Below are 14580 nucleotides of genomic sequence, written 5' to 3'. Positions count from 1 at the left end.
AAGTGGGTTAGGTTAGGTTAGAACTGCGAGCCTTACAGAAACGAAATGCTACTAGAAAAGTGGGTGGTTTTACCTCCTTTTCTACATAGCGCACCATCTACAATAATCTTTCACCGGGCCGCATAGAAGTCGGTTTTTTTTTCTTAAAAATTATTTTTAATTAACTCTTACCATAAGTGTTTACTTTTTGGTGGACACATTTTTTGCCCTTTGTCCATTCTGATGGCATTATTATTAATATACTGTATTTACATTTTCGCAATCGCAACCAGTACCACGCAACCAAAACATCGTAAGCGCCGTGAAATTCACAGTCAGCAGCAATAGTTGCTAAGCGGGCGAGGTGTTCAAAATGATCTTGACGCGACTTTATTGTTAAGAGAATAAGACCGCGTCAAGGCAATTTTGAACACCTCGCCCGCTTAGCAACTTCTGCTGCTGACTGTACTACAGAAATACATCGTGTTTACTATAAAAACACCTAAATCATGATATTTATTACTCAGTGGCGACGACGCGTTCAGCCAAGAACGCTCTGCGATTGTCCAGTAGTCGGCCGTGCCGCTTCAAGGCCGTCGGCGCGCTGCTCGTCGACGCTGCGTCACCGCTGCGACTCGCTGCGCTGGTCGGCTCCTACACGGTCGTCTTGTTGCAATTCGCGTTGCCATAAGCAATGCTCGAAGTTTACTACGTGTTCTGTTTTTAATAATCTCCTGTTTTTAATGTCTTGGGATTGTATGGTATTGTTAATAAAAATATTCCCGTGGTAAATCTATTTTTTTTTTATGTTTTAACAAAGAAATCAAATATTATTTTTAAATTAAATAATTATCACTTTAAGTTTAGCAGGTTACAGATACTGCTTCAACACCAAGTACTTAGTACAAGTTTATCTACGATAAAAAGGCAAACTGCAGCAGTACGACGGTGTAGATCACCATTACGCTGAGCAGCCGCAGCGGGAACGTTGCGTCGAGTTCGAACACGCCGAACGCCGACATCTTGCGCAGCGACGCGCGGCTCAGCCGCAACACGTTCTTGCAAGTCTTGCGCATGCCTGGAAATGCAAGAAAAAAGAAAACGTAGGTACTTAATTGTTTTTGCTTAAATTTTCACCTTCTTGTATTTTACAAATAAAATTTGCAATTGCGTTCACTCCTGTAGAATAAAGTAACGCAAAGTTAGCTTTTGTGCTTAATAAAGACAATTTTAAACTACCTATCCTATATTTCGTTTATCACTTTGTACTGACCTGTAGGTATAGCATTACTTAAAATCTGAGCACAGCAACTTTCAGCAAGATTTATTGTTGTATAAAAATTTTCACAGGCAATGCTCAACTTTACCAATAACATAAGGTCCTTGATATTCAAAATCACGACGAATATTGCAATAAACATTGATTGGTCCTGTAAAATGAAAACAAATGTTACATTAACTATTTTAACTTATAATATTGAATAATTTACGACTATGCGGATTATTTCTGAAACTTACACTGGCTTCTCTTGCACTCGTTTTCTCAAGCTCGATCTTATATCGCAAATTCATTAAAATATGCATAAATGTTTGGAACCCAAAGAATGTAATCTGAAACAATGCTCATACAACTGACTCGTCTGAGAATGTGAAATAGTCAAGCCTATGATATTTGTTACTATCTGCTACCTGCCCCGTAGAAAACATGCCAATCGCTAACGCTCCGTAGCGATTGACATGTTTAGCGAAAGGCAACTGTCACTTTAATATGGGAGGGAGGGACACACAAAGCGATTCGATGGCGAAGCGAGCTATTGTCACCTTGGCTGGGCCGCCTGGAACTTCATTTAATACAGGCTTTAATGTATCAAGAAAGGAAATACTTTATTGCAAAATCATATTCCTTTAAGAATATTAACATAATATACATCAAACACCTTCGATACAAAAAATATGTAAACCGTATATGCTCTTCAGTTGCATAAGGACTTTAACTTACCGAAAACTCGTTCACTTTGTTACTTAAACGAAATGCTTTAATTATATCAGTATATGCATTAAACATATCGTATTCAGAGCCTGCAGAATATACTACTTCTTCTTCAGGTGTGATATGCGTGTTCTTATATTCTTCCATTTTATGAATCCAAGCGATTAACTCATTTTTGATCATTACGACAGATTGCGTAACGTAAACAATTTGCATGTCAAAAACCACCGGTGGTACTATCATAATAAAATTCACCAGCAAATTAAGAATATTAAAATCAACAACAGACCATAGAAGCCAAAGAAAAACGTATACACTAACAACCAAGAATACACATAGCCAATTTCGGATCTTGTGTTTATAGATAAATTCTTTTTTGTCAGTTTTTAAAAAGTCAAGCACATGTTGCAATTTGATTATAAGTTCAACCACATAGGCTCTCTGCAATGAATTGACAATATATGTAATAATTGACTGCAAAAAATAAAATGTTAAATCAAAACAAAGCAAAACACTAATAACACCAGTGATTGAAGCATCGTAAAAATATAAAAAGCGAATGACGTGGGTCAATGTAAGAGCAGTACACCCAATTATGGACTGTATGTAAGAGGACAAATGGTTGTCAGGAGTGATGAAATTGTTAATTATGCTAAACATAGGCATTAAAAAGCAATACTGTACAACGTTTAAAGGAAACAACATAGCTTGGAAATCTTGGTCAACTATATTGTTGAGCAAGTACTCAGTTTGGATCCTCTTGTTTATTTTCATTTTGTTCTCGACGACTTGATAACTCTTCATTTCAATAAAAATATTCTGTTCGACGTGTAATTTCGTTCAAGTTTTTTTTTATATCACTCATGAAATGACGGGATGCGACAGAGCGATATTAAGGTGTAAACCATATTAAAAGTAAAAGTATGTCAGTGGTCAGTGTAACAAATAAAACTCAAGTTATATTATGTAATGATGTGCCCTTTTTAAAAAATGATTAGGGCCAATGAATATAGACCGTTAATAATAAATGACAATGTAGTCACAAATGTAAGTATGTTATAATAAATGAAAATAGTAGTACAGTTTACCATTTCGGCGCCTTTCATTGCATTGGCCTTAGGCACTTAAGGGTTTCAAACTTTTCACTTTCGTGGACACATTTTTTGCCCCTCGTCTATAGATTTTGATGGCATTTTCAGTTTCTAAATTTCTTTACTTCTATTATACGTTCGTATTTGGTTATATACAGTTGCGCCAACGTTGCGTTGAGCAGCAGCCATAGAGTTGACTAGGCGCCGTCGCTCGGGATTCTCAGGAGACGCTAGAGTTGGGTTCCTCTTACTTATTTTCTCTGCTTTTAACAATATGCACGTCTAAGTATTGTGATTAAAAATAATAAACTGTATAATCTGTTTTATTTACATAACATGTACCTACTTGTAACCATTTACATCCCAATTTTTTTAAAGCTATCACTATTAGTTTAGTCGGTAACAGTGGTAAGAAATAACTTAAGTACCTACTTAGGTATAAGATAATCAGTGAACTTGACTATAATGTCCCTTTCAAAATGTAACATACGTGAATTACATGGACTACATGCTATTATTATTTTTTTTGTAATAACCAACATTATACTAAGCCAGTTTTGGATCTTATGTTTGCAGAGAAATTGATGTTTGTCAATTTTTAAAAAGTCGAGAACATGCTGTAATTTGATAATAAGGTCAACGACATAGCTTCTCTGGAATGAACTAACGATATGGGTAATAATTGACATTAAAGAAAAAATATCAAATCAAAATAAGGTATAACAACAACAACAACACCAGTGCTAAAACTCTTATTAACTTCACTGTAGTATACAAAACGAAAGACGTGGCTCAACGTAAGAATAATACAGCCAATTATGGACTTTATGTAAAAGGACACATGGTTGTCAGGAGTGATGAAATTGTTAATTATGCTGAACCTAGGTATTAAAAGCGGCCAAGTGCGAGTCGGACTCGCCCATGAAGGGTTCCGTATTTAGGCGATTTATGACGTATAAAAAAAAAACTACTTACTAGATCTCGTTCAAACCAATTTTCGGTGGAAGTTTACATGGTAATGTACATCATATATTTTTTTTAGTTTTATCATTCTCTTATTTTAGAAGTTACAGGGGGGGGGGACACACATTTTACCACTTTGGAAGTGTCTCTCGCGCAAACTATTCAGTTTAGAAAAAAATGATATTAGAAACCTCAATATCATTTTTGAAGACCTATCCATAGATACCCCACACGATAGACGGACAGACGGACAGACGGACAGACAGACAGACATGACGAATCTATAAGGGTTCCGTTTTTTGCCATTTGGCTACGGAACCCTAAAAAGCAAGACTGTACAAAGTTTAAAGGAAACAACATAGCTTGGAAATCTCGAGCAAGTATATTATTTACCAAATACTCAGTTTGGAGCCTCCTGTTTATTTCCATTTTATTCTTGACGACTTCATCACTTTTCATTTTAATCGTTTTCCAGAATAGTCCTGTTATTCGTGTAATCTCTTTGAAACTTTTAATGTTACTTAGGAAAAGGTGGCGCGCGGCAAGGTGATGTTATGGCGATAATCATATTAAAAGGAAACATAAATTAAGTATATTGCACTCAAAGAACCTTATCTGCCATCAAAATTAAGTATGTCCTTGCCAAGAATTCATGTATTAGGACTATTAGGTCTAATGAATATTGACTGTTAATAATTCATGATGAAAGAAGATTGATTACCACATATAGTTTAACAAAGAATTTTATGAATTGATCATTTGGCTCTATTAACAAATTTAAACGTTTTTTTAATATCGATTATCGAATGTAGTATAAAAAGTATTGGTTTATTTATTGGTATTAATATTTCTGGAAGCTGTCAGAATATGGATGCAAACGGATCTATATCTGAATCCCTAAAGTCTTTTCTCCTATCTATGCATTCCCTAATATTGATTGTCATAATGATCAGTTGTCCTAACACTAAAAACCCTAATTATGGTTTCCCTAATTATTGATTACTTATCCTAATGTTATTAAGCATATTTTATTTTTGGCGAGGGTCGCAGTTCTAACCCTAACCTAACCCACTTTTTGACAGCAAGTTCTAAAACCTAACCATTTTTCAGAACCTTACATTATGGAAAATAATCGGTATGACAATTTTATTGATCGTCATGGTGTCACCCGCAGTAAACATATTATTCCTATTCTCAAATTATTAGTAGGTGAAGGTACTTAGCTACATATACTTAATCTTGTATTAAATTACACATCATGATAATTGTACTGTGTTTCAGCTGTCGTGAAGCAATTACATACTTACATTAATTTCAATCGATAACTTGATTTGAAAAATGTGGACGTTGGTTGGTGCTATGCATATTATAGGTGCTATACACTACTCTTCTCGCATCTTCTGCTCGCATGACCTAAAACTGGCCACCAAAATTTCTGTTTACATGGCGATCGTGCTGCCAAACCTCTTATACTCTTCCGAGACGTGGTGCGTGTACCGTCATCACATTCGTACTTTAGACCGGTTCCACCTCAAATGCTTGCGTAAGATCATGAACATCAGATGGTCTGACCGAGTGCGAAATACCGAAGTTCTGCGACGAGCCCAGGTCGGTGGAATAGAGGCTTACCTAATGCGTCGGCAGCTTCGGTGGTGCGGTCACGTATAACGTATGGCGGAAGAGAGAGTGGCGAAGCGCATCTTTTATTCTGAACTAGAGGAGGGTAAGCGGAAACTTGGCGGACAACTCCTCTGATACAAAGATGTTCAGAAGCGACACATGAAAAGGTGCAACATCGAGCCCTCTCAGTGGGAAGGTTTGGCAGCACAGCGTTCTGAGTGGCGCAGGCTGGTGCAGGACAAAGTGCGCGATTTCGAGGAGCAACATAAAGTTGACCTCGACGCTAAGCGCGACGAGCTGAAAACGCGCCAGCCTGCTCCCATTAACTACCACTACGTGGCTGGTGTCCTCACGTGCCCTCAATGTGCGCGGGAGTTCACCTCGAAGATCGGCTACGTCAGCCATCTTCGGGTGCACGAGCGCCGAGCAAACTAGGAGTCGTAGTGGTCGCCATGGCCGAAATCGGCCGGAAGGATCATCATCATCATCATCATCAGGTGCTATACATATTGGTGCTATATATGTCGCAGGGAAATGATCAAAACAGAGATTTGATCAAATCTCTAAGGGATATGATCAAATCACGCAGGATGTTAAAATGGCGAACCCATATCATCATTTCCCTAGAAAAATTCAGTCATTTGACCAAATCACTGACTCTGTTTAGTGAAAAGATAAAATCGGCCAATAAACGCGAAACGCTTTTTCATTTCACTAGATTTGTTTAGGAATTTGACAAAATCCCTAACCACGACAGTAAGTTGACGAAACGAACTTAAAAAGTCAACTTGTTTTATCATTTCGCTAAACAGGTTTAGTGAAATGATAAAGTCTCAACTGGAAGATGGTATATGGTAATTTGATTAAATCTCTGAAAGGTTTAGTGAAATGACGAAAGCAAGTACAGAATAGAACAGTTTACTGTACAGTTAAGCGATTTGATCAAATCTCTGACTAGATTAAGTGAAATTTTTTGAAATTATGATGCCGACAGATGTATCGATTTGGTACAGATAATTTTTAATACCTATTTAAAACAATCCCCGATACATTACTTCCATCTAATGGACCTCTGTCTACCTTAGGGACGTCCACCAACACGCTTGATTTGATTAGCAACTCTTTGTGCAGAGAAGTCTCTTTCATTTTTTCAGCCGATATTTTCAAAAATGTTCACTTAATCTAGTCAGAGATTTGATCAAATCGCTTAACTGTAGAGTAAACTGTTGTATTCTGTCTTGCTTTCGTCATTTCACTAAACTGTTCAGAGATTTAATCAAATCACCATATAGGTACTATCTTCCAGTTGAGACTTTATCATTTCACTAAACTTGTTTAGCGAAATGATAAAACTAGTTGACTTTTTGAGTTCGTTTCGTCAACTTACTGTCGTGGTTAGGGATTTTGTCAAATTCCTAAACAAATCTAGTGAAATGAAAAAGCGTTTCGCGTTTATTGGCCGATTTTGTCTTTTCACTAAACAGAGTCAGTGATTTGGTCAAATGACTGAATTTTTCTAGGGAAATGATGATATGGATTCGCCATTTTAACATCCTGCGTGATTTGATCATATCCCTTAGAGATTTGTTCAAATCTCTGTTTTGATCATTTCCCTGCGACATATATACCAAGAATAAATAAAAAATCAACGGTACATGAGTATCTTAATATGGAAAATTCAAATTACCTACATGTTTTTAATGATTTAGTTGCGATATTTATAAATTATAACCTTGTGATTTTATTGAATTTATATCAGACCTTAAATTTTATCCAAAATGTTGTTTACAGGACGTTTGTTCGTTCGTCGTTCTAGGACGACAAGAAAGCAAACTGCAGCAGCATGACCGTGTAGGGCACGAGTGCGCTGAGCAGCCGCAGCGGGAACGTTGCGTCTATTTCGAACACTCCGAACGCCGACAACTTGCACAGCGACGCGCGGTTCAGCGGCAACACGTTCTTGCACGTCTTGCGCATGCCTAAAATGAGATTTGATACTTTCAAACGTCTAGAAATACTATTTTAAAGAGTACCTAATATATTACTACATGGTGGGAAATATGTAGGTACAGTACATTTCTACAGATAGGTAATTAAAAACTAGCCAAGTGTGTATAGAGCCTCAAATAATTAAGGGTCCCGTACTATCATACGATATAAAAAGCCATTCCATCAAAAGGACGTACCTATCTTCCCGGCATTTACGTACTTTTAATAAGAAGAGATTTTTTTTGATACGGATCATGTAAATGGGAAAATGAAATAAAAAACTATTACAAACATCATCGTGCTATATAATTATGAATAAGTAAATAGTTTAGAAGTTATTTAAGAAAAACGGCAAATATTATTATTACCACACTTAATCTCCGAAACTAATGGATCTTAAATTTTGTAAAAATGCACAAGATTGTTATTTAAACTTTTAAATGATAGCAAAACTTATTTGAAATCTATTATAAGCGTGACTAGGACTTTTTTTATAAATTGTGTATGTATGGAATCCTCGGAACGCGAGCCCCTTTTTTAAAACCTAGGTACCAACAACACTAATAGACAAGTTAAAAGGAATATTATACGTAATTAGATACTGTCTATGTCTCATACTAACCTGTAGCTTGACTGTAACTCAAAAGTTGGGCACAAGAACTCTCAGCAATTTCCACAGATATATAGAAATTTTCGGTAGCTATACTTAGTGCTATCACTAACAAAAAATTCTTCATATTCCAAGTGACGGCTAAAAAAATCATAGTTGGAGATTTGTATTGAAAAATATCAACACATTCCAAATTATTGTCAACACGATGTTGATTAAAATAAATTCTGTAGATACCATAAATAACATGAAGTACTTACGATACTTTCTTCAGGAATCGATTTTCCAAGTTCGAGAAACAATTCCAATGTAATAAAACTACCGAAGAACGTGTAGAATCCATAGTAGGTTAACTGAAAAACAAATGGTTTACAATGTGGTCGCATCCCTTGTACCCCGTACATAACCAAGTTACATAACTAGTAATGTGAAAGGACAAATAATTCCTATTCCAGAACTGGGTTTTATAAAAGGAATTTTTATTTCCTGGTACAAAACTTAGGTCACGTGCCGGTAATGTAAAAGGAAAGAAAATTCCTACTACAGTACCCGGTTTTGGAGTAGGAACTTTAGTTGCCTCGCACATAACCAACAACTACAATATAATTGGCAATGTTAATAGGAATGAGATTTCCTGACGCACAAGTCACGATCATTAGTACAATATGTTTAAGTAACTGACCAATAGAACATACATATACTACAGTACAGTCCCTACCTGTAGTACCTGTAGTATATGTATGTTCTATTGGTCAGTTACTTAAACATATTGTAGTAATTATCCTGACTTGTGCGTCAGGAAATCCCATTCCTATTAACATTGCCAATTATATTGTAGTTGTTGGTTATGTGCGAGGCAACTAAAGTTCCTACTCCAAAACCGGGTACTGTAGTAGGAATTTTCTTTCCTTTTACATTACCGGCACGTGACCTAAGTTTTGTACCAGGAAATAAAAATTCCTTTTACAAAACCCAGTTCAGGAATAGGAATTATTTGTCCTTTCACATTACTAGTTATGTAACTTGGTTATGTACGGGGTACAAGGGGATCGCATAAATATTACAATACAATACAAAGCCTCATTATTGCGCAACCTCAACATAAATTTACAAAGGAACAGACGTAATAAATAAAGATGAAAAAGTGAAAAAGGTAGACACTAAAAACCATCACTACACTGTGCCAATTTCGATTCTTGTGTTTAGAAAAGAATTCCACTTTGTCAATTTTAATAGAATTGAGCACATGTTGCAATTTAATAATAAGCTAAACGACGTTAGTTCTCTGTGATGAACTGATAATATGGCTAATAATAGATATTAAAGAAAAAAATACAACATTCAAATGAAAAACAAAAATGACGACTCCACTACTCAAATTTTTCAATAGTTTCAGTAAAATAAAATAAGCGAAAGAAGTGAACCGATACAAGAATACAAGAACCGATGAAAGATTTGATATAAGACGACACACGGGTTTCGGGAGTGATGAAATTATTAATGACTCTAAAATGAGACATTAGGAAGAAAGACGGGACTACGCCTAAAGGAAACATCATGGATTGGATCTCTTTATCTATGATGTTGTTAAGTAAATACTCGGTTGCGAATCTGCTATTTATTTTCATTTTATTTTATTCGTAATTATAATTACTGTGCATTTAAGAGTCTTGTTGTGAAATCGTTTATTTATTTATTTCCATTTTAGGGTTCCGTAGCCAAATGGCAAAAAACGGAACCCTTATAGATTCGTCATGTCTGTCTGTCTGTCTGTCTGTCCGTCTGTCCGTCCGTATGTCACAGTCACTTTTCTCCGAAACTATAAGAACTATACTGTTGAAACTTGGTAAGTAGATGTATTCTGTGACCCGCATTAAGATTTTCACACAAAAATAGAAAAAAAACAATACATTTTTGGGGTTCCCCATACTTAGAACTGAAACTCAAATTTTTTTTTTCATCAAACCCATACGTGTGGGGTATCTATGGATAGGTCTTCAAAAATGATACTGAACTTCCACCGAAAATTGGTTTGAACGAGATCTAGTAAGTAGTTTTTTTTTAATACGTCATAAATCGCCTAAATACGGAACCCTTCATGGGCGAGTCCGACTCGCACTTGGCCGCTTTTTTTCTAAACTGAATAGTTTGCGCGAGAGACACTTCCAAAGTGGTAAAATGTGTGTGTGTGTCCCTGTAACTTCTAAAATAAGAGAATGATAAAACTAAAAAAAATATATGATGTACATTACCATGTAAACTTCCACCGAAAATTGGTTTGAACGAGATCTAGTAAGTAGTTTTTTTTTATACGTCATAAATCGCCTAAATACGGAACCCTTCATGGGCGAGTCCGACTCGCACTTGGCCGCTTTTTTAATGATTTCTAAAATAACAAAAATATGCTATAATTGACACTAATCTGTTTTTGAAAAATAGCATTTTTCAAAAATGTTGTGCCATATCCGCATTTTACTGTAGTAAGATATTTACACTCTTATTAACAGAAAATTATCACAAAAGTGTTACACATCCGACACTTTTGTGTCATATCTTGATATGACACAAAATAGGATATAGGGTATAGGATATGACTTGTCATATCATACATTGTACGTTTAACATGTACCTACTCATCAAAACGGATATGGCAAGAATAAAAATGCTTTTATTTCATGGGGAAAAAAGTTTATTTCACGTAAAAAATACAAACTTAATACTTAAGTACCTTATAAAATAAAATAACTAAAACTAAACCTAATAAAAAAAAAAAAAAATTCCAAAAACCTTCCTTCTAAACCTAGGCCCCTCGGCAAGGTGCCCATCACGCAGGCAGCATTCCCGCGCTGTATAGCGATGGCAATCCTTTGCGCGAGAAAGCTGCCTGCGCGGGAGTCCCCTGTTGCCTTCCCTTTTATTTCATGTTTATCACTATATTCACAATATTTGTATGGTACTATAAATCCATTTTAATTTAATAAGCTTAATTTACAATTCGATACACACATCTAATACATTACTACAAAACCTACACGATAAACTAAACTAAATTACTAGGTTATTAAATACTCAAACAAGTCACTTCGCAAGTCAGCATCATTTTCGACGCAATGGTGCCCGGTGGCGTTTTTGGTGATTCCTGGTGGCGAGCTGACGACCCAACTCACTTTTAATTTCCAAGTTCATGTTTTGTGAATTCAATGAAGCTATGACAATAAACTTTAAAATTAGAAATAAACAAATACCTTCAATAACATTTCTATGTAAAAAAAAAACATATAAACTAAACTAATCAAAACTAAACTAACATAAAAATAAAACTACATCATCATCATCATCATCATCCTGTCCTAGCCGATTTCGGCCTCGGCGACTGGATATTCACTGGCTATTGAGAGCGACGATCGTGAGCTCTCAGGTGGCTGACGTAGCCTATTTTTGCGGCGAATGTACGTCCACACTCACCGCAGGTCAGCACCCCTCCGACAAAATTATAGTTTATGACCGCAGGTGGTCGGGCCTTTAACTCGTCACGCTTCGCGTCGAGTTCCACTCGCCTCTGTTCTTCAAAGGCTCGCACTTTTGTACTCACTATATGCCTCCACTTCGGCCGATCTTGTGCCGAAGTCTCCCAGTGGGATGGTTCAATGTCACATCTCCGCATGTGACGCTTCAGCACATCTTTGTAGCGCAAAAGTTGGCCGCCCTGTTTCCGCTTGCCACTTTGCAACTCAGAGTAGAAGATGCGCTTAGCAACTCTGTCACTAGACATACGGGAGACGTGACCACACCATCGCAGCTGTCGCCGCATTAGATAGGCTTCAATGCCGCTGACATTAGCACGGCGTAGAACTTCGGTGTTCCTGACACGATCTGACCAAGAGATGTTCATAATGTCACGCAGGCATTTAAGGTGAAACCTATCCAATGTCCGAATGTGTTTTCGGTAGAGACACCACGTTTCGGAGGCATACAGGAGATTGGGCAGAACTATTGCCATATACACAGAGACCTTTGTCAGGAGCTTAATGTCATGTGAACGGAACACCTTGACGCGCAGTTTGCCGAAAGCAGCGGCAGCCGCTCCGATTCTACTGTTAATTTCGTCGTCAAGGTGGCACTTGGATGTTATTGTGCTCCCCAGATATCGGAATCTATCTACTTGCTTAAGAGAGTCGTCGCCGAGCCTGACGTCAACGGGCGCTAGTGTCTCCAACCCCATGATTTCGGTTTTTTTGACACTGATTTTAAGGCCGAAGCGCTGACAGGACTCATTGAGGCTCGTCATAAGCATCTGTAGACTATCCGGGGAATCCGTCACAAAGCAAAGGTCGTCTGCGTACATTATCTCCGTAATAGTGGCTAGAGATACTTTCGTGCGCGCCTTTAGTCGCGCTAGATTAAACACACTGCCATCAGTGCGAAAACGAATACGGATGCCATCCGCTAACGATTGTAAGGCATCTACTATAAAACTACATAATAATTAAACAAATATAGAAAAAATACCCACCTATGAAAGGTCCCCCACCAAGTCTGTCCCCTGCGGAAGGGTGTCCATTGAACGATATAGAAGTTAAGTTTATGTTCGTGCAGCAAGCGTAACCCAACGTTATATTAGAAAGCTTCGAAATTAAAAATCAAGGTAAAGAGCGTTTCTAGGATGACAAGAAGGCGAACTGCAGTAATACGGCGCAGTAAGTCACGAGCCCGCTGAGCAGCCGCAACGGGAACGTTGCGTCGAGTTCGAACACGCCAAACGCCGACATCTTACGCGGCGACGCTCGGTTCAGCCGCAACACGTTCTTGCAAGTCTTGCGCATTTCTGAATAAATTAATTAAAAGATTACTCTTAGTTACTGATTTTTAAAAATTATAAATAAAAGTCATTTGTAAACACTATAAAATAAGTCTCATACTAACCGTTAGATTTACTGCAACTCAAAAGCTGGGCACAAGAACTTTCAGCAAGTTCCACAGATCTATAAAAATTTTCGCAGGCGATGGTTAGTACAATAATTAAGAAAAAATTCTTCATACTCCAAGTAAGGGATAGAGTAGCCATTATCGAAGATTGATACTGAAATAAATAGATTTCAATTTATAGTCGAACAAAGTAACAGAAAAAGTAGATAAAAATGTTAAAATCCGTAGTTTGACTACTTAAATAAGAAGATGATTTGTTGTAAACTTACGAAACTTAGTTCGGGGCGCGCTTTTTTAAGTTCAATTACAAGTTCCAATCCTGCTAAAATATGTATGAATGTTTGGAATCCATAATAGGTAAACTGAAAATAAATTGACAATATAAAACGGTACATTTTACTATTTACATAGGTACCTACTTATTCAAAATAATTTTAGGCCCCTATAATTTCACAAAATGCCATCATGAATACTTCACCTTACCGAAAATTGGTATACTTTATTGCATAAACGAAATGCTTTTATTACATTAACGTATGCTTCGAACATTTCTCTTTCCGAGACAGCGACATTTATAATGTCTTCTTGTGGTGTAATGTACAATTTCTTAATATAATCTTCCATTATATGATTCCAGGCAAGTAGCTCCTTTTTTATCATTACAACAGTACGAGTGACGATAACTAAATGCATATCATATATTAACGGTGGTATTGTCAATATGAGATTTACCAACACATCAAGAAATCTACGTTGACTAGCAGAAAGCCAATGAAAAACGTAGACACTAAAAACCATCAACACGCTGTACCAATTTCCGTTCTTCTGCTTGGAAAGGAATTCTACTTTGTCAATTTTGATAAAATTGAGCACATGTTGCAATTTAATAATAAGCTCAACGACGTTATTTCTCTGATATGAACTGACAGTGTAAGTCGTAAATGATATTATAGAAAAAAATATCAAATCAAAATAGAAAAGAAAAAAAACAACATCACTGGTAAACCCTTTAAAGATTTCAGTATAATAATAAAAACGAAAGAAGTGACTTGACGCTAGAATAATAGAACCGATAAAAGATTTGATATAGGACGATACACAATTATCGGGAGTGATGAAATTATTAATGATCTTAAACCGAGACATTAAGAAGAAAAACGGCACAAAGCCTAAAGGAAACATCATGGATTGGAACTCTTTATCAATAATGTTATTTAGTAAGTATTCGGTTTGGAGTCTCCTATTTATATTCATTTTACTTTTGACGTAATCACTATGCATTTCAGTAGTGTCTTCTTGTAGAATTGTATTTGTTTAGTTTCCTTATTTTTGATTTGTCGTAGAAAACCAAAGAGACGTTATCATTACTCTGCGGTAAATTTTTCAATGAAGTGTTGATTATATTGACAAAA

General features: G+C 36.5%; 3 protein-coding genes across 3 annotated transcripts in view; 1 reads left to right on the top strand and 2 right to left on the bottom strand.

Moving 5' to 3' along the window:
- The window catches only part of LOC134657817 (facilitated trehalose transporter Tret1-like), a 404724-nt gene that overhangs the window by 56307 nt on the left and 333837 nt on the right, over nucleotides 1-14580 (top strand). The gene's annotated exons all lie outside the window — the stretch shown is intronic.
- Nucleotides 894-2754, bottom strand: LOC134658181 (uncharacterized). The gene is made up of 2 exons (XM_063513789.1): nucleotides 2534-2754; nucleotides 894-1103 (listed from the first exon to the last, which is right to left on the bottom strand). The coding sequence occupies exons 1-2, from the start codon at nucleotides 2741-2743 to the stop codon at nucleotides 894-896; spliced, it is 420 nt and encodes a 139-aa protein (XP_063369859.1). The 5' UTR covers nucleotides 2744-2754.
- LOC134658179 (uncharacterized) lies at nucleotides 12901-14474 on the bottom strand. Its single transcript, XM_063513788.1, has 3 exons — nucleotides 13901-14474; nucleotides 13166-13322; nucleotides 12901-13067 (listed from the first exon to the last, which is right to left on the bottom strand). The coding sequence occupies exons 1-3, from the start codon at nucleotides 14447-14449 to the stop codon at nucleotides 12901-12903; spliced, it is 873 nt and encodes a 290-aa protein (XP_063369858.1). The 5' UTR covers nucleotides 14450-14474.

This window comes from Cydia amplana, chromosome 21, assembly GCF_948474715.1.
Source record: "Cydia amplana chromosome 21, ilCydAmpl1.1, whole genome shotgun sequence".
Classification (NCBI taxonomy): Eukaryota; Metazoa; Arthropoda; class Insecta; order Lepidoptera; family Tortricidae; genus Cydia; species Cydia amplana.
The sequence above is the reverse complement of the archived record's forward strand: the minus strand, read 5'-3'. Positions and strand labels throughout refer to the sequence as shown.

Coding starts and splice junctions, on each gene's coding strand:
- LOC134658181 (XM_063513789.1), bottom strand. CDS start 2,743: ATGAAAATAAACAAGAGGATCCAAACTGAGTACTTGCTCAACAATATA. Junction 1,104..2,533: donor CTGCTCTTACATTGACCCAC/GTCATTCGCTTT, acceptor TGAAAATTTAAG/CAAAAACAATTAAGTACCTA.
- LOC134658179 (XM_063513788.1), bottom strand. CDS start 14,449: ATGCATAGTGATTACGTCAAAAGTAAAATGAATATAAATAGGAGACTC. Junction 13,323..13,900: donor GTAGATTTCTTGATGTGTTG/GTAAATCTCATA, acceptor TATTTATTTCAG/TATCAATCTTCGATAATGGC. Junction 13,068..13,165: donor GAGTTGCAGTAAATCTAACG/GTTAGTATGAGA, acceptor TAATTTATTCAG/AAATGCGCAAGACTTGCAAG.